This window comes from Mirounga leonina, unplaced genomic scaffold (genome assembly GCF_011800145.1).
Source record: "Mirounga leonina isolate KUSES-001 unplaced genomic scaffold, KU_Mleo_1.0 Mir_126, whole genome shotgun sequence".
NCBI lineage: Eukaryota > Metazoa > Chordata > Mammalia > Carnivora > Phocidae > Mirounga > Mirounga leonina.
The window spans coordinates 2,218,665-2,237,929 of NW_023270314.1; the positions used below are offsets into that span (position 1 = coordinate 2,218,665).

General features: G+C 36.0%; 1 protein-coding gene across 1 annotated transcript in view; it reads left to right on the top strand.

The window, feature by feature from the left end:
* Positions 1-19,265, top strand: part of LIN7A (lin-7 homolog A, crumbs cell polarity complex component) — a 113,421-nt gene that overhangs the window by 59,967 nt on the left and 34,189 nt on the right. The window contains exons 3-4 of the mRNA XM_035002068.1: positions 15,706-15,777; positions 18,125-18,334. Of these exons, the coding sequence (XP_034857959.1) occupies positions 15,706-15,777; positions 18,125-18,334 (282 nt within the window). The remainder of the gene's footprint in view (positions 1-15,705; positions 15,778-18,124; positions 18,335-19,265) is intronic.

Consider the following 19,265-nt stretch of genomic DNA (forward strand, 5'->3'; position numbering starts at 1 on the left):
TTGCTAAAATTTATTTTGTCGTCATTCTCGAATATGCACAGAGTTGTGAAAAATGTGAGTCACCCAATGAGCACCCTCATGTTTCTGGCTGAAAATAAGCAAGGCAGCGCTCCACCTTCTTGTTTCAGCTCTTATACCATAAACAAGCGTTCTTTTCGTCGTCTATTTGGTGTCATGCTTATCTCATTTTTGTATTTTTTGTTGGCAATTTCACCATTTGGATTGGCCCCCAAGCATAGTGCTGAAGTTCTGGCCAGTGTTCCTGCGTGCAAGAAGGCTGTGATGTTCCTTACGGGAGAAAGTTCTTACTAGATTAACTTCATTCCGGTGTAAGTTGTAGTGCTTTTGGCCTTGAGTTCAATGTTAATGATCAAAAATGTTTATTGAATAAAGTGTCTTTAAACAAAAACACACATAAAACAAGTTAATAAATTGATTGGTTGATGGGAATGTTGTGACCAGAAGCTCGTAGGAACCTAACCATATATTTCCCTAGGAACAATGGCTCAGTATTAGCTAATTCAGTATTTGCAGAGTCTTTATAGACCGTAACTACTGCAAATCACAAGAATCAGTTGTAGTGCTCATTTTCAATATAATCATTCAAGAGGAGAGATCAGGCCTAGGAATGCAATTAATATATATAAATATATAATTTTAATATAAAGATTCATGATTTATCATTTTCCAGGAGACTCAGAAGTTATGATGAAACTAATTTTATAAGTTTCACAGAGATCACCAAAATGTGCCTCACAGTAAAGTTAGTGTAAGCTGAAAGACTTGGTCAGAGCTTTGACAGTTAAGACATCTGCCATCTGATAACTTTTTTGGAAAAGAACCAAATCTTCTACTTCTCTATTTTGAAGATGTATTTCAAGGACTGCACAACTCCTATCTCAAAGTCTTTAAATGGTGAATTAGCACACACTTTAAAACTGTTCTCTAAATAGTAGAAGGAGCCATGGAACATTTGGAAAAAATCAGTGATTATGCAATAATTTCGTATTAAGGCCCAGACCAAAACTCAGGATTCTTTTCTGTTCATTTTTCAACATGTGTCTGTAACCTCTCCTATTCTGAAGCTTTAGTTATTAAACAGTCTTTTTTTGATAATAACCTAATTTCAGAAATATCTGTTTTAGTAATTTTCTTACTTGTTATGAGAAATTTTATCTATAGCAAGAATTGCTTCCTGTAGTAAGTATAAGAAAACTTTGTTTCTTTATATCACCTAAATTGACAGGAGGCACAGATGGGGAATTACTAAAAATAATTTATTAATATCTTCTCTTTTTATTCAACAGTCTGTAACCCAGTTTTAATGTCATTAAATTTTCAAATAATCAAATAGAAAAAAGGAAAACAAAACAAAAGTAATTAGTAGATTATAAAAGTAAGTCACGTGATCTGATCCCAATTTTTTTTTCTTTTTGCATTAGCAACAAACTTTTATGGTTTAAAAATCGTATGTCTGTCACCAATAGGATTTTTTTTCTAATTCACACTTTTTAATGACAATCAGGACCCACTCACTATCTAACATGGTTTTGCCACTAGGATTCTGATGAGTAATGATCATGTATACAATCTGCTTTTGTGTTTAATGGCTATGATCTAATTGGTAAAATGCTGAGTTTAATTTTATATCCTGTATTTTTATGCTTAAGATTTAAAGAAAATCAGGACAAGTCTAATGTATATTTGGCAGTGAACATACTGTAATTGATCGGGAAGTAATTATAGTCCATTTCTCTTTTCTAGCAACCCTATCCCATTTCTTCCATTTTTTAACAGACTTCTAGTTACAAGTAAATGGGTCTGTATTTTCTTGAGTCTATCTGAACATATGAGAGAAGAGGTAGGAATGAATAAGTATCAAGTATATAAACTCTAGTGACAATAGTAATTGATAAACTCTTGAACATGGACAATGATAAGATCTATACATAGGGTATAGAGTGCCTTTTATTCTTGTGTCCTTTGTTCATAAATACATTATGGCACATTATAAGTTAAATATGATGGCACCATGAAAATAGTGTGAAAGCGGGGACACCTGGGCGGCTCAGTGGTTTAAGTGCCTGCTTTCCACTCGGGTCATGATCTCAGGGTCCTGGGATCAGGCCCCACGTCTGGCTTCCCTGATCAGTGGGGAGCCTGCTTCTCCCTCTACCTCTGCCCTCCCCCTGCTCAGGCTCGCTCTGTCTCTCTCTCTCAAATAAATAAATAATTAAAAAAAAATAAAATGAAATAATGTGAAAGAGTATTTAATACATGAGGAAAACATTCCTAACATTTTAAGTAAAACATCAGATTATAAAAAGCATATAGTGACTGAATTGATGTTGATTTTTAAAATTGAACAAATAAAACAGACTAGAAATAAATCTCCCAAAATGTTAACAGTGGTTGTATCCTAATATGGAGTTATAAGTGATTTTAATTTTTTGCTTGTACATTTCTATATTGTACAAATTTTCTGTAATGTATATGAATTACATTTGCTGTCAACTCCTTTTAAAAAATGTATTTCTTTGTATTCTTTTTCTCCTGGATGTATTTTGTTGGAAAAAGGCATATATGTGAGTTATTTAAGTTCAAAAAAGATGCCTTGGCTCCACTGGTTAAATATAAGACTAAGGCTCAACTTGTTAATTACATAAGTAGATGTTAGAGCCAGCCCCTCAAGACCCCATCTTCTCACTCTAAATTTCTCCTAGAGGATAACATACACAAAGGGCTTCATTTGCTACAACTAAGTAGATAACTCACAAATTGTATCTTACAGTCTATATTCTTCCTCTGATCTTCAGATCTACATATCTAGCCATCTCCTGAACATCTCTTGGAGATCACAAGACAACTCAATATCATCCAAAGACAAACCCATTATCCTGCCTCCCTGCCCACACCTCCAAACTGGACCTCTTCCCATCTTTTCTCACCCAGAGCTGACCAACACCAAGTTCCGTTCAGTCTACTCCTTAATGGTATTCACTATTTTGCTCTGAATTTTATCCAACATTTCTTGCCTGCCAAACTGTAATAATCTCAGGGCACCTGGGTGGCTCAGTCATTAAGTGTCTGCCTTCAGCTCAGGTCATGATCCCAGGGTCCTGGGATCCAGCCCCGCATCGGGCTCCCTGCTCTGAGGAGGCCTGCTTCTCCTTTTCCCACTCCCCCTGCTTGTGTTCCTGCTCTCACTGTGTCTGTCTCTGTCAAATAAATAAATAAATCTTAAAAAATAAACAAAACTGTAATAATCTCTTTTTCAACCCCAGTCCATTTATGATGTCTCAAATATTGTGTGGGTCATATTTAAACTAAAAATCTACCCATTGTCTGAAATTCCAATTTAATTGGGCATCCTGTATTTTTACTGCTACCTCTGAAAACTTATTATTAGCTATAATAATTTTAATTCAGTCAACTGAATAATCATGTTGGTTTTTAATAACAGCTAAATTTTTCTTTAGTGTTTACTTATTAGTTCATATAACTCCTATGACAATGACCATATACACCGAATTGACCCAAGATGATTAGTTCATTTACCACATAAAGACCTATTTTAAGAAGTGGAAATGAATTTTACAATACTCACAAAATTTTAACTACATTCGTAAATTTTAAATTTTAAAATTGCTTCCAAGGAGCAATATTCTAGTGTTTTGGGATCTTTTGTGAAATTTCACATCATCTTAATCCAATCAGTAAAACGAGACAAATTTTTAAGCCCCAGACCTCATTTGAATTTTACCCCAAATAAACAAATAGAGATAATCCAGTCCCCGTGAATGGTGTTACACTAATTGGATATGACATCTTCCTAACATTTTGCTCAGGCATTTCCTGTCACAGAGGACTCTGGCTGTGTAACAAGGACAGGATGGGAAGAGCTGCCTTAAGGGAATTATTTTTTAGACAACCATAAGGAAAGAGATTTCTCCCTGGTGGCTTGGCCACCTGCCATGTGGACCCTGTGGAAATGCTGTTATTTATGATCTCACTTTTTTCCTGCAGTTATGAAATGATTTGTACAAAGCATTTAATTTGTCTTACTTTATGAAAGTTATATGTATAAAGAACCCACTAGGAAATATAAACCAATCATAAAAATAAGTAGAGATATTAATAGTTAATGACACAGTTTTTTTAATTATAGCCATTCCTCAGTTTTATAGCTTCACAACTAATTATTGTATTTTATATAACAGAATAATTCATTGCAAATCTATAAAACTGAACAAAGTATTTTCTCTTCCCTTTGGAAAATTAAGTATAAGTATAGTCATTTTAATTCATTTATAACACGTGATCTAAATAACCTCTGGAAATTTCAAAATTCATAGAGATTTGAGGACTATGTTATGTAACACAGCAATAGTTTTGAGGCTTTCCTACTGAGTCCCTACAAAACCAAAAACAAATTAAAAAACAAATGTGCCATTTACTGTCAGGCATGAGGGGGCGTTTAATCCTCCTTGTTAAGTGATCCCAGAATACCCTCCTTAAGGGTCCTCTCATCCCTCCCACATCAGTTAGGCTATAGAGTGCTGGAGAACTTTCATAATGTGTTCTTCTCATTAGAATTAACCTATAAACAGCATTTCAGAAAAATTCCTAGTTCCATTGTAACTTGGCTAGGCAGATGGGTAGATATTTAAAGGCATCCTTTTGTCCAAAATATTCTTCATCTTCATCTAACTCTAAGCATTGGAGATCACTTGCAATTTGAGGCTATATTTTCCTTCAGTAGAGTAATACTATTTTCACATAAATCCTCTAAGACACGAGATTGGTCACAAATTATGGACCTTTTCAATCCAGCTTTTCTACTGCTGCGGTCTACTTAGTGTCCCTTGAAGAAAGTAATAGATGGCATGTATCACGTTGCAGCAGAAAGTCTGAGTCAGGTCGTTGAACTTGGACATACACAAGTGGATTGTGAGAGACAGACCTGAAGCTTCAGCGCTGTTAAGATGCTTTCATAGCCAGTGTGGTTCCAGCAGTGCTCAAATCCTCTTCAGCATTTCGCCCTTCCTTCTCAGGGAGCTACCAACCAAGGAGGCTAGAGGAAAGGACCAAAACCGAATAGGAAACACATTACCACCTTGCTTTGTTGATGGCATGGGAAGTAACCAAATCCTCTCTAGGGCAGCTCTGTCTGGTAAAATATAGATTGGATAATGAAGGTTGGGCCCAGACGCCTAAATGAACCCCCCTTTTCTCCAGTCTGAATCTGAGATGTCTGGTTAGGCCTAAGAAAGTAGACTATAAGACAACAAGATCAGCTACCTCTGCCCCAAGCGAGCAACTCCTGCCTGATTTCTTGGGGCATGGATACAGAAAGGGATGAAGGCGTGTCTCATGGACCGCTGAGCTTTGAGAAACACAATCAGTACCGTCAGTAAAACCATGGCCTAATACAGTTCCTGTTGCTGACCAATCACATGAGCCAAGAGGTCTTCCTTCCCTGTGGCTATTGGGACAAAAAGTAAACAGGTATGCAGAGGCTAACAGGGGGGAGGGGAGGCCAGAAGTTTTTAGTCCCACAACGTCATATTTGTTTTCAATCTTCAAATTCAGTGTTTTTTGTTTGTTTGTTTTTGCTTTTAATTATAGGTAATGCCATCCTGTTGATGATTTAGTTGTCAGCTGCATCTTGGCAGGAGACAAGTGAAGTAGGAGGCTCTGTAGGAAACTGATTTGCTTCTGGAAAATAATAGTTGTATTGGAGAGTGTTAACTGAGGTTTTTTCTTCAGTGCTAAAAGGAAGTGCTCTCTTTCAAAGGCATTTACTATATACTGTATCAGCATAGTTGAAAAAAATAGTAATGAAGTTAGGAGGCATACTGCCTAAAAAAAGGTATTTTGTGTCCTTTGTGACTACAAACTGCACAGTCCATTTATCTTCCCCTTCCTGGTTTGAGGACATAAAGAGTATTTTGCATGGCACAGTTGTCACTGAACCAAGGAGGAATGCTTCTACTTCAAGGCTCATTTCTGGAAGCAATGTCAGTCGCCATATTGGTTATTCCAGCAATACCATCAGATGTCTGCCTTAATGACTGAACCCTCTTTTGCAAATCATTTCAACCTACTAAGAGATTGTCCTTTGCTACTTTATACCTGTCAGTATTTTTCTTGTCCAGTGGGTGGCATATTTTCATCAAAGTTGATGGCTATAGAAAGCTGTAGAAAAAGACATTACTCTGGAAATTTTATCCTTCTTGGACTTTCACAGGATTGATTTGAGCTTTGATGGTCTAATTGTAGCAGACATGACTTATGACAAGCATGTGTCATTTTCATTTCTTTTTGCAAACAATGGTTGGTAGGTTCTAGACATTAAGTTTTATACCTTAAATTCCTTCGTTTATAGGAATTCTAACACTGCAGTTTTAAACAAAATGTTTCACAGCTACAAAAGCATATGGAAACTATATATGATAGATACATAGATAGCTATAGTTTTAAATATATAACATTTATTTATGGTTGCCATTTTTCCAAAATGGAAGAAAAACTCAAGGCAAAAATTAGGTATTTTTGAAGTATCTCTTCTTTAATAGATGAACCAATTTTCAGTTGATCTGGAATTATTTCTATAAAACCTCCTAAAATAAACAGATTATATTTTCAGTAACTTAAGCTCTATCTCTATTTTATTTTAGCCATGTGAAGTATAGTATACACATTCACATCAGGGCACTTGATTTTTGCATTCATGAACTCCACTCCACTAAATGCAATTAAATTTAGAGCCACAAATTCATTTTAAATACCTCCCCTGCCTAAAATCTGCTTTCAGAAAACCTTCCATATTTTTATATATTATGATAGATATATTGTGACTTAATATTGTAAATGTTGTCCAACTACCCAGGTGGCCTATAATTATAAAAGGATATGAAAAAGGATCAATCTTTGCTTTTAATATCATTAGAATATTTAAATATTTTGAAATCAAGATACCATATCAAATAACTTTCTTTTATTCAACTCTTCTCTGAGTTTCCAAATCTGAAAAATCAAGAAAACCACTAAAAATTATAAATACAGATACAAATATCAGTCTTAATACTTTTATTGGCTTTTTCTTATTTTCAAAATGCACATTCTTATTTGCTTTTTAAATAAAAACTATACATTTAACAAGTCTTAATGAACACTATAATGTGGTAGGATTTGGACCATATCATTTTCCCATTTGGACTATGTTTCTCACTAATTTGCTCTAATAAGTCTGATCATTTGTCTTTCCACTTTATTTTCCCCCTCTTGAGGTACCTTGGTCTAATGTAATTTTCATTTTTCACAATGTTGCTGAAAGGTTTATTTCTTTTTTCTAGTCACTGATATAGAGGAGTGTATTTAATCCTAATTGTAATTCTATTGACATTTTAGGAGCCAGCCTGTTCAGAATGAGGTACTACAAAATCTCTGGAGCATCCTGTACTTGAAAGAAATGTTGCCATCCATTAAAGTATATGTTGCTTTCCACATTTATAAACTTTAAGGCATTGGAACTAATGTCATCTTTTTATTCTATTCAACATTTTAAATATATGTAGGTCCTAGTATATCAAAGCCCTTGTTTTTAATTTCCAAAATCATGATGAAGTTTCAGAATATTTTCATCTCAAAATATTTTCTGCTTTTTTAAAATTTGGGTTTATGGAAGTATAATTTACATAGAGTAATAATATTTCCTCTTTTCAGTGTACAATTCTAAGAGTTTTAATCGTCTCATACAATCACATGATCATCACCATTATCAAGATACAGGAGTTCCAACACCCCCAAAATTTCTTCATGCCTAGTAGTCAACTCGTCCCCACCTCTAGTTTCTGGCAACTTTGATCTATTTTCTATTCCTATTATTTTGCCTTTCCCAGGGTGTCATATACATGAAATAATCATGGAGTCTGGCTTCTTTCACTCAAGCAACACCCATTTGAGATTCATCCACGTCATCACATGTATGAGTAGTTTCTTCCTTTTTATTGCCAAGCAGTATTCCATTGTATACATGTACTTCCATTTAATTATTCTTTCACAGTTGAAGGCTATTTTAATTGTTTCCAGTTTGTGGTGATTATGAATAGAGCTGCTATAAGTATTTGCATACCATTTTTGTATGAATATGTGTTTTTATTTATCTTGGACAAATAGCTAGAAGTAGATAAGGGAATCTTAAGATAAGTGTATGTTTAACTTTATAGAAAACTGTTATCCTGTTTTCAAAAATGGCTGTGCCATTTGGCATTCCTACCAGCAATGTACAAGAGTGTAGTTGGTCAACATTCTTGCCCATACTAGGTGTTGTCAATTTTTAAAAAAAATCTAGACATGTTAAAAGAGTGTAGATGTATCTAATGATGGTTTTACTTTGAATTTTCATAGTGACTAATGATATTGAGTATCTTCGATGATGAGTGTCTTTTCATATTTGCCACCCATAGATCTTCCTTGATGACATGCCTATTCAAAGAGTTTATCCAATTTTTAATTGGATTGTTTTCTTACTATTGACTTTTGAAAGTTCTTTATATATTCCTGATATGAAGCCAATATTTATCAGATACATGTTTTGCAAACATTTTCTCCCAGTCAAATTGTATTTTCATTTTCTTAGCAAAGTTTTCCTAAGAGTTGGTGTCTACTTTTTTTAACTACATTTTAAACTACCCTCCTCTCTCAGTTTCTAAACCCTGATATTAACAAATTTGCATTAATTTTTAATGAACAAATTATATAACTCTTGGAATTGGAGGGGTCTCAAAGAAAACGGACTCTAAAGATAGCACAGTTCTGTATAATATTTACTCGAATAGTATAGCAATCAAGAATTCTCTTGGCTGAAAGTAGCAGAAAATCCAACTTCAGTGGTTTAAACAAGTAAGGCTATTTTTCTTCATTACAAGTTGAGAGATAAAGGCAGCTGCTTACAGTGTTTCAGGAGCTCCATGTAATCAGACCAGGTATCTATACTTTTTCATGGCCTTTCTCTTGCAGTGGTAGGCTGGTACTACAGCTGATCATATCCACACTCAGGACAAGAAGTAGAGAAGGAAAAAAGGATAGCGCTTATACCAAGACAACAACACTTTCCCAGAATCCTCTCACCTACTTCCAGTTAAATTCTTACCGGACAGAACTGGGTCCTATGGTGAGGCAATGCAGGGAGGAGGAGGTTGAGAATGGGAGCTAGGGAAGGTGAGCCTACCCAGTATCTGCCTCACACAGCAATTTCAAAATAACACCAAAGTACAAAAGACAGTAAAACTGTAAGAGCAGAAGACAGAACAATCAAAATCTAATTTCGAATTCAAGGTGTTTTCCACACTTGCTGGCCAAGCAGCTAAATTCTAAAGGCATAGTTTCAATTGCATCTTAGGAATGCACATAATAATAATAATAATAATAATAGATATATAGTAGCTATTATCATAAGAATTTAATAAGAATCATGGGTTATGGTTTATGAAGCCACATATTTTATCCTTTTTGACTGCCTCTTGAAGATAGGGTTTTATGTAGATGCATAGATAGTAGGTCACTTAAAGTTACAAAGAAAAGAGACCCAGGATGAGAAACTCATGATATAGATTTGTCAGCCCTTACCTACCTCTCTGTACCAATCAGAGTTCTCAAGACCAAGAAGAATGATTCAATGTAAAGTGTATATTTTGATATGGTCTACATAACCTGTGTATAAATGAAAGCTCAAAAGCAAAAATCCTATCGCAGTAGAATTTTACCTGTTCAGCTTAACATATCTAAGTGGTAATTCTGTTATAAACTTGGTAAATGAATTGGAGTAAAAGAGAAGCTTTTACTTCACTTGTACTTGCTATTCTCTCAGTGATGGAATTTCCATCCAGAAAAAGTAGTCTATTGGCTTGTTAATGTAAAGTAAGAATAAATCTTTTATTTAAAAAATTTTAGGGTGCCTGGGTGGCTCAGATGGTTAAGCGTCTGCCTTTGGCTCAGGTCATGATCTCAGGGTCCTGGGATCGAGTCCCACATTGGGCTCTCTGCTCCTTGGGAGCCTGCTTCTCCCTCTGCCTTTCTCTCTCCCTCTGTCTCTCATGAATAAAAAATAAAAAAAAAAAATCTTAAAAAATTTTAAATTTACAGTGAAAGTTAACATTCATTTGAAGTTTTAGAAGGAGCCATTAATTTTTTTTTCCTTCATATTTTGGCCCAGTGACTAGAGTAACTCTTAAATGATTGTTAGCTGAATGAATGACTAAATGCACTTTCTGAATCAACTGACAGCAACCCCATCACCTTAATTGAATTGATCTGTATTTGTAAATTTTCAATAGCTTGGAGTAAGTTCCAGATACTCAAAACGCTTTTGAATCTGTGAGACTTATTCAAAGTTAGTAAATTACTAATATAAAAATGTAAGCTAAAACCTGTACAAGAGTTTCTAGAAATTATTTTACTTTCAGTAGGAATTAAACCCATCTTACCTAAATGGAATGGGGTTAGAAATGCTGTAGCTGAAATTGTCCAGAAATTTGGAGACCCAACTGATTCTGGAAGCTGTAAGCCCCACCATCCCTTGTTGAAGCTCATGCAACCATTTTCTGTTTTCCCTTTAAGAATTCTCTCAGGGCAGTGGTGCCTGGGTGGCTCAGTCATTAAGCGTCTGCCTTTGGCTCAGGTCATGATCCTGGGATCCTGGAATCGAGCCCCGCATCGGGCTCCCTGCTCCGCGGGAAGCCTGCTTCTCCCTCTCCCGCTCCCCCTGCTTGTGTTCCCTCTCTCGCTGTGTCTCTCTCTGTCAAATAAATAAAATCTTAAAAAAAAAAAAAAAAGAATTCTCTCAGGGCATCTGGTAAAATATTTTAGTTTTCTATAACAACTTCCTTCAAAGTTTTACAAATATCTGTACAATTGTCTTTGAAAAGTAAGCTAAGTAGGGATACATTGGGTCCCCAGAAAATGATGAACTAAGTAACTTTCATAAGGCAACATAACTAATGGAAATAGAACTAATATCTCCCAGTTTTGACTTGACTCTCTAACTAGACCACGTCAGCCAGTGTTTAAAGACCAACTGATAAGAATCTGTGGTGCTTTACAGGAGAAAAGAGTGACGATAATATTTGACTTCTTTTCTTTGAATCTTAGCATATTACAATCATAAAAGTCAATTAAAAATGCTATTTCACTTTCATTTGGAGTGATGAATTTGTTAGTTTCCGAATTGTATTATACATTTGCAGTTACCATTTGTATAATGATAGGCATCATATTAAACCTGGAAGGCTTTATTCAAAATATAAGTAAATACTGGTGATATCTCCACGTTTTTGTTTCCCCAATGCTGCCAAAATAATAGTAGTCTGATGCTGTCTTAATAAGAAAGCCTTGTGTGGTTGAAAGAGAAAAGATTTTGGAGGCAATTACATCTGAATCTCTGCACCAAATCTGCCATTCCCTGTGTGGTTACAGGCATGTTACGGTCTCTGTGGCCAGTTCCTTTTGTGTAGAATCCCTGAATCATAAGCTGTGAGCATCGAATGAACTTACAGATATAAAATGCTTAGCATTACACTTGGCCTAGAGCAAGTCCTCTTTAAATGCTCACCAGAATCATGATTATTTACTCCAAAAGATATTTGTTGAACAAGACCCTTTTATTTATTTATAAGATCCTTTACCCAGTGCTACACAAGTGCCTTTTTATGGCCTACTAATCATTATGTATCAGAAGAAATGATATAGCATGATTTCTTAGTTCTGGGTTTTTCAATCTCAAGACTATTGACGTTTTGGCAGATGGTTCTTTGTTATGGGGAGCTAATCTGAGCTTTGTAGGGTATTTAGCAGCTTCTCGGTCTTCTAATAATAGATGCCAATAGCACCATTCCCCTCCCCATTTGTGACAATCCAGAATGTCTCCAGACATTGCCAGATAAATGTCTCCTAGGGTGCAAAAACAACCCCAGCTGAGAACTACAGTCTTCCATCAATTCTCTGTAAAATGTGTTCATGGACTACCAGTCCTAGGAGATTCTTCCCAGAAGATCCCAGTGTCAAATAAGTTGGGAAACACTGAATATTAATAATAATAGTAATAATAATAACTATTTTTAAAATAAACTTATTACATGCTGCAAACTGTTCTAAACTTATTTAATCCTCTTAACAGACCCAGAAGTTAGTTACAACTCTAAGACTTATTTTTCAAGTGAGAAAATTGAACCCCAGTGAAATCAAGTAACCAACCCAAGAACATACAATGCATATGTGGTGTCTGAAGGACCTGTGTGTTATCTATACATACTGCTGCCTCTTGCATACTCCACCCTTTAATTCACAATTCAAATTGCAATGTTAAAGATAATTATTCTTAACTTTTTATTTACTTTATTTTACGAACTTACAAAATTAGCATTTGCTTTCATCAATTTCATCGTCCTAATTGTTGGCTAATGATTGTCCTCATAAACATCCTTGGATGCAAGCAAAGATAGCACTTTCCCTGGAAAAGATCACCAGAATGACCCCAGACAAATTCAAATGGTTCAAAACCGAGGAGGGAGGGAGAGATTTCTCTGCTTGCAGGAGGCCAAGAACAAGGAACAGAGAAAATGATAATTGGGTCTTTTAGCATCATGTTAAACAGGGATAAATGAGAGTCTGGCAGGTGAAAGGGCATTCCAAACAGAGCAAAGGTCTAGGCAGTTAGGAACGTGTATATGTTTGGGGAACAGTGAGGGTGGAGGAAAACAACTAGGGAAATGAAATTAGAGAAAAACCTGGGTTGTGCATTATTGTCACTGGTTTGACTCCTGTAGGCATTTGACTTTGCAACCTTTACTCTAAGAGTTGTAGACAGCCAGAAGCACAGTAGTGACATGGTCAGGTAGGTCCTTAACAATGATAACTAAAGTCAATAGTGTTTGGTGGTGAGAGACCCAGTGAAGACACTGATGCAGAGTTTTGAGCAAGAGATATAATGAGTTAAAATAGAACGAAGGAGGGGCGCCTGGGTGGCTCAGTGGGTTAAGCTTCTACCTTCGGCTCAGGTCACAATCCTGGAGTCCTGGGATGGGGATCGAGCCCCACTAGGGCTCTCTGCTTCGCGGGGAGCCTGCTTCTCCCTCTGCCCCTCACCTCTGACCCCTCACCCCACTCGTGCTCACTCTCTCTCGCTCTCTCTCGCAAATAAATAAAAATATTTTTTAAAAAAGATAGAATGAAGGGATCAGATTTAAGAGAGATTATTAACAAGAGAAGCAGAGTAAGGAGAATCTTGCTCTTAAATGGGCTGTAAGATCAAATAAGTGGAATTAATTTGTGGAAGAGATAGCTCTACAAAACAAAGTGATGCACTTTCAAGGAAATAACGTGTCAACATGTTAAGCAGCTCTGCTGGTAACCTGCAGAATTTGCATTAACCAGTCCTGGGGTGCGCAAATGCTTTCCTGGAAAACTATTCCCTTCCCATTCAGATTGCTCACCAAAATTGTATACCCCAGTTATTTAGTGAAGTATAAAGCTAAATGGTAGATTCTGAATGGTGTCCCTACCTTCCTAGTCCAGGCCACTTTGTCTTTTTCCTTCTAAACATGCCACTTGGGAAAGATGAGTCAGCATTAATGGAAATTCAACCAAATGTATTTGAGAAATAATGAGCCAGCTAAGAAACGTCCGGAAGAGATCCATCTGAGACACTCGAAGAGCGATTGTTGAATGGATGCATTAATCACATTCTGAATTCACTTTAATAACTTTTTACTTAAGTGTGGAAAATAATATTAATTTTATACTTCATCTTTTACTGAATAGCTAATGGGTCACTCTCAAAAAATTCCCCAGATGGGGCGCCTGGGTGGCTCAGTTGGTTGGGCGACTGCCTTCGGCTCAGGTCATGATCTTGGAGTCCCTGGATCGAGTCCCGCATCGGGCTCCCTGCTCAGCGGGGAGCCTGCTTCTCCCTCTAACCCTCCCCCCCTCAGGTACTCTCTCTCTCTCATTCTCGCTCTCTCAAATAAATAAATAAATCTTAAAAAAAAAAAAATACCCCAGCAAAATTCCAAATGGACTTTTACCTCTACACATCATACAATTGATTTTTACAATTTATTATTTAAAACTTTAAAATGGGCATAAAGTCTAACGTATTTAACCTTGTTAGTTTTTTTCTAAATATTGTCTTCAGGGGTGCCTGGGTGACTCAGTCGTTAAGCGTCTGCCTCCAGCTCAGGTCATGATCCCAGAGTCCTGGGATCGAGCCCCATATCGGGCTCCCTGCTCCGCGGGAAGCCTGCTTCTCCCTCTCCCACTACCCCTGCTTGTGTTCCCTCTCTTGCTCTCTCTCTGTCAAGTAAATAAATAAAATACTTAAAAATAAATAAATAAATAAATAACATCTTCAAACTATCCTTTAAGAGTTATTCTCTATACTTAAGTTTATTTATGATGAAGCAATTTATTTTGCACTGATATACAGATTTTATAATCCCATCCCTGACAGTTAGAAGGAAAGCATTTTTTTCTACTACATTCCAACAATTTTCATAGTTTTGTCTAAAATCGTGATTAATAATAATACCTGATATTTAAGGAGAGCTCATTAAGTGCCAGGGGTCTTGAAAGTATTATTTCAAGTAAAAAAACATAATAAATATTCTTCACCCATTTCTCAGATGGGCAAAAAAGAGGGTCAAAGTGGTAAAGTGGTTCAACCAGGACCTCGTAGTTCCCCAGTTAGACTGCAAGTCTCAAACTTTGGTCCATTAGTCAGCGAAAACTGTGTGCTTTGTACAATATCATTCTGAGTCCAGATTTTACTTCTATTCTTTTTATTTCATTTAAATGTTAACATGAACCCATAGCTGATATGTTGCTCTCTGTTACTAGTTCTAAGAATCTCTTGTTTTACTTGTCCCTGCCCCTGAATACCATTTATCTCCTATATTTATGAATTATGAATGTCTCATGGATGGTAACATACCTTACAACATGCAAGGAAAAGATATTGTTATCCCAGTTTTGTGGAATATTAATTTAGGAAACTATTTTTTAAAGATTTTATTTATTTATTTGAGAGAAAGAGAGTGGGTGGGGAGAGGGGAGGAGCAAAGGGAGAGGGACAAGCGACTCTGTGTTGAGCTCTATCTCTATCTCCCTGCTATCACGACCTGAGCAGAAACCAAGAGTCGGATGCTCAACTGACTGAGTCACCCTGGCGCCCTGAAAACTATTTTTAAAGTGTTACTTAGGGTGGTTCTGTCTCTCTCTATGTCAAATAAATAAATAAAATCTTTAAAAAAAAGAATTAAAGTGTTACTTAGATTCAGGAAGTTATATATAATATATTATATATATATAATTTTATCACATATTTGAGAGACAGAGCTTTATGAAGTGGTAAAAAATCTTACTGACAAAGTAGTTTTTATAAAACCAAATATACAAGTTTTTATATTTGATGAACACGGATACCCAAATAATAAAAGTGTTTGCCTTCTCTGCCGCAACCGTCCCCCACCAAAAAAAAATAGGAGGGATCTTTGGTCCTAATCACCGGGATAATTTATCCAGACCTATTTCACCTTGTGACCGAGAACTTGTGTTTTACAATGAAAATATTTCATCCTTTCTGCAGTGAAAGAATTGATACTCCTAATGTTCTTACGCATTCCTTTCTTTTTTATGTGAACGTTCTAGGTGTATCAATATATGCATGAAACGATAACTGTTAATGGCTGTCCTGAATTCCGTGCCAGGGCCACAGCAAAGGTAAGGCTTGAGTAACTTTGAAAATATACTTGACCCCAGTGATCTAGTAATTGACTGTGCGCGTGTGTGTTTCAGGTATTCTCGTGTGTACACTGTAAGAGAATTTAGACATCAGTGGCAGCCCAGAGTCTAGAACCAGTACTACTTCCCAGGTAAAAATCCTAATGGAAAATTGAACGTTTCTGCTGCTTCTGTAGCTTAAGAAAGGAGAATGATTTCATTAAACTCACTAAACGTCCATTTGGCACAAGCAAATCTACTGGTTCATTGTATGAAATAATACGTGGTTTTCTGATACAGGCCTCTGATCCAAAAGAACTTGTTCCCTGTTCAGTGCATGAAGATTTATTTGCACAAGTCCAAAGATTTGACTTGAGTCAGACATGAAGAGAACTCACCTGAGACCCACTGACACAGGATTCTTCCTTGTCTTCAGCAGAGCAGTGGGTAGCTTGCTGAAAGAATGTGACATTGACCTAAAGGGAAAGCCGGTCACCTTTTGTAGTAGTTACCACATTCGTTCTTTAAAGACTCAAATCCAGAGATTGCAGAGAAATCTAACGGAAATCTTACACTAACAGAAATCTTATAACGATGGGATCATGAAATTATCTGGAAAATAGACCATTAGGAAATAATAGTTTTAAACTTTAAACTAAGATCACTTATGTAGTTCTCATTTTACAAACACAGAAGTGTTCTAATAGATGCACAACGACTTGCTTTGTTAAAAGCTCTTCTCTTTCCAATAATGTATAAGAAACAAGAACTGGTGAAAATAATCAGCATTTTCCATTTAATTCTTTTGTGTTATATCACCTCGTTTGGTTTCTCTCTTGATTTTTTAGTTGTCATTCTGTAACTGAACACTGTAGATTTGTAAGTTGTTTTGTTTTGTTTTTTTTTAACCCAGGCAAAAGGAGGTTGTTATTATCATTACATCATGCTTTGCTTGTACTGAAGTGGAACACACACAGAAAAATGATCCCTACATGGTTTAATTAAGGGGAAAGTGAATTATGTAGTGTTTTACCATTCTCATTTCTTATTCATGTAGAACAGCAGGATAGCAGCATAATGTTGCAATAGCACAATATTTTCTGGTTGTTTCTGGGCTGTCTGCATTGCATCCATGTCAGCCATTAAAATCTGTGCATGACGACAAGGTTTGCATGAGCAAATGCATGTAGCTAAAAACAAGCCATTATTTCCATATCATTCACTAAATTTCACTAAATGCAGACAGTAGCATAATGCTCAATTGATGTGATAATGTTGTGTGTGGAAAAGAATGTACAGTAGTTGGCAATCAATATTTTCACAGTGTTGAGTAAATCACTTTATGGTAGGCATCTAATCAACTGTGGTTAAGGCAGGTTAATGGAAGTGGAAAATAAGAAGCAGGCAGAGAATCTTTTCTTGATAGAAACTACTTCAATGCTGTTCTTTTCTTTCCATGAGGGGTGGGAACTAATGGTAAGTTGTGTTTTCAACTTATTTTTAAAAATTAATATATGAATCTTAAAACGATGTCCATATTAAATGAAATTTTGTACACGTAGGTATAGAACCATAGGCTGCTCATTTTGCCCACGATGCTATAGGAGTTGAAATATTAATGTAAAATGTAGGGGAAAACATCCTTACCAGATAAGAGGACTTCTCATAATAATGCAAAATATTGATGTGAAATAATAATCATCTGTTTGAATTTATTACTTGTTTTAGCTTTTATTTTCCTTTAGGTATCCTCAGTCAAAAAAAAAAAACAAAAAACAAAAAACCCAAAAACTAAATTTGCGAAGCCAGTGGTCTGGCAGTAGCAAGATTATATACGTATCCGCCAGAGTTTATACATATAAGTGCTTCTAAGTACATTGGATAAATATTCATGAACGTTTATGTGCAAGCACCGGGGTAGACTGTGTCATACAAAGAATCGAATTACATCATCTCTGCCCTTCGGGTGCTCACGGTCAACACATATACGGAATAGTTAGAGCAGACGTACCGTAAGGATGTAGTCTGTGGACGAAAGCTATTTCGGAGTCCAAGAAAAGGAGGAATTACAGCTGCCTCAGGTAACTGGGACAGAGTTTTATGAAGAAGGGAAATTTGTATCATAATGGATAAATTCTAGAAAGCCGGAAATAGCCAGGCAGGGCTTTGCCAAGGAACAGAGTCATAGATGACATTTAAATGAAGCTAGCACCCTCCCCACTGTGTTCTTTTTTTCACAGGAGAATGCTAATAAAAGTAAGAGGAGTTGCCTGATCCTACCCACTCAAAGCATACGACGAGCCTTATTTCCCTCATTTTATTACCAAATGACCATCTTTTCTTTCAGGCAACAGTTGCAGCTTTTGCAGCTAGTGAAGGCCACTCCCACCCTCGGGTAGTCGAACTGCCAAAGACTGATGAAGGCCTTGGTTTTAACGTGATGGGAGGAAAGGAGCAAAATTCCCCCATTTATATCTCTCGCATCATTCCTGGAGGGGTGGCTGAAAGACACGGAGGCCTCAAAAGGGGAGACCAGCTGCTATCAGTGAACGGAGTGGTATGTTCATAAAATAACCAGAGCTTTTCTCCCCTAAGCACATTCCCCCCCACTGCTGTTACTAAAGTCAACGTTGAAATCCTAGAACAAATCAGAATTTTGTGTCTAAACAGCTTCCTCAGCATTGATGGACAATAAACCTACAAAAAGCAGTCATTTTATAGTTTTTGTGTCTCGTTTCATCTGTTTGGGGGTGATAAGTATGAACTAGTTAGAAAACCATCCCACAAAATCATCCCAACTAGTAGAATTTTCCCCCCATATGATACTCTAATGGATTTAATGTTTAGAAGAACATAATAATTCCAAGGCACTTTTTATTCAAATTACTATAGAAAAATACACACATTTAAAAAATAAAGATAGAACTCCTCACCCTGTATTTTTTATTTTAATTAAAGAGGAAGGATGATTTTAATGGAAAAAGATAATACCCAGCTAATTCCTTAATGTACAACTATAATAAAAATATATTAGCCTCTTTCCCCAAAAAAGTTTGGTTATGTTATATATTCATCCTATATATTTTCCTTTTGGCATGAAGTTAAGGTAGATTAAAATATATAACATTTTAAAGTAAAAGTATGAACATACTTTTTTTTTCATTCCCTTGTATTCTTCGGATGCCATTACCTCCTCATGTAATAAGGACTTGCTAAAGAAATAACTTTATCTGAAATGAATCATTTTCTCCCCCTAACTTCTACTTACATCAAAAATAATCGAAAAGCATAAATTTCAGAAGTTTAAATAAGAATAGATCAATGTTTACCTATGTATTCACCTAAGATCTTTTCCTTGAGAACTTAAGATTTTAATTGATCAACTAGATCTGGGTTATTTGTGACCATGTTGATCTCTGCTTAGAACACAACATCCAAAATAAAATGCATCTGGAATGTGATATTGGTAACTAGGGGGTAAATTCTTG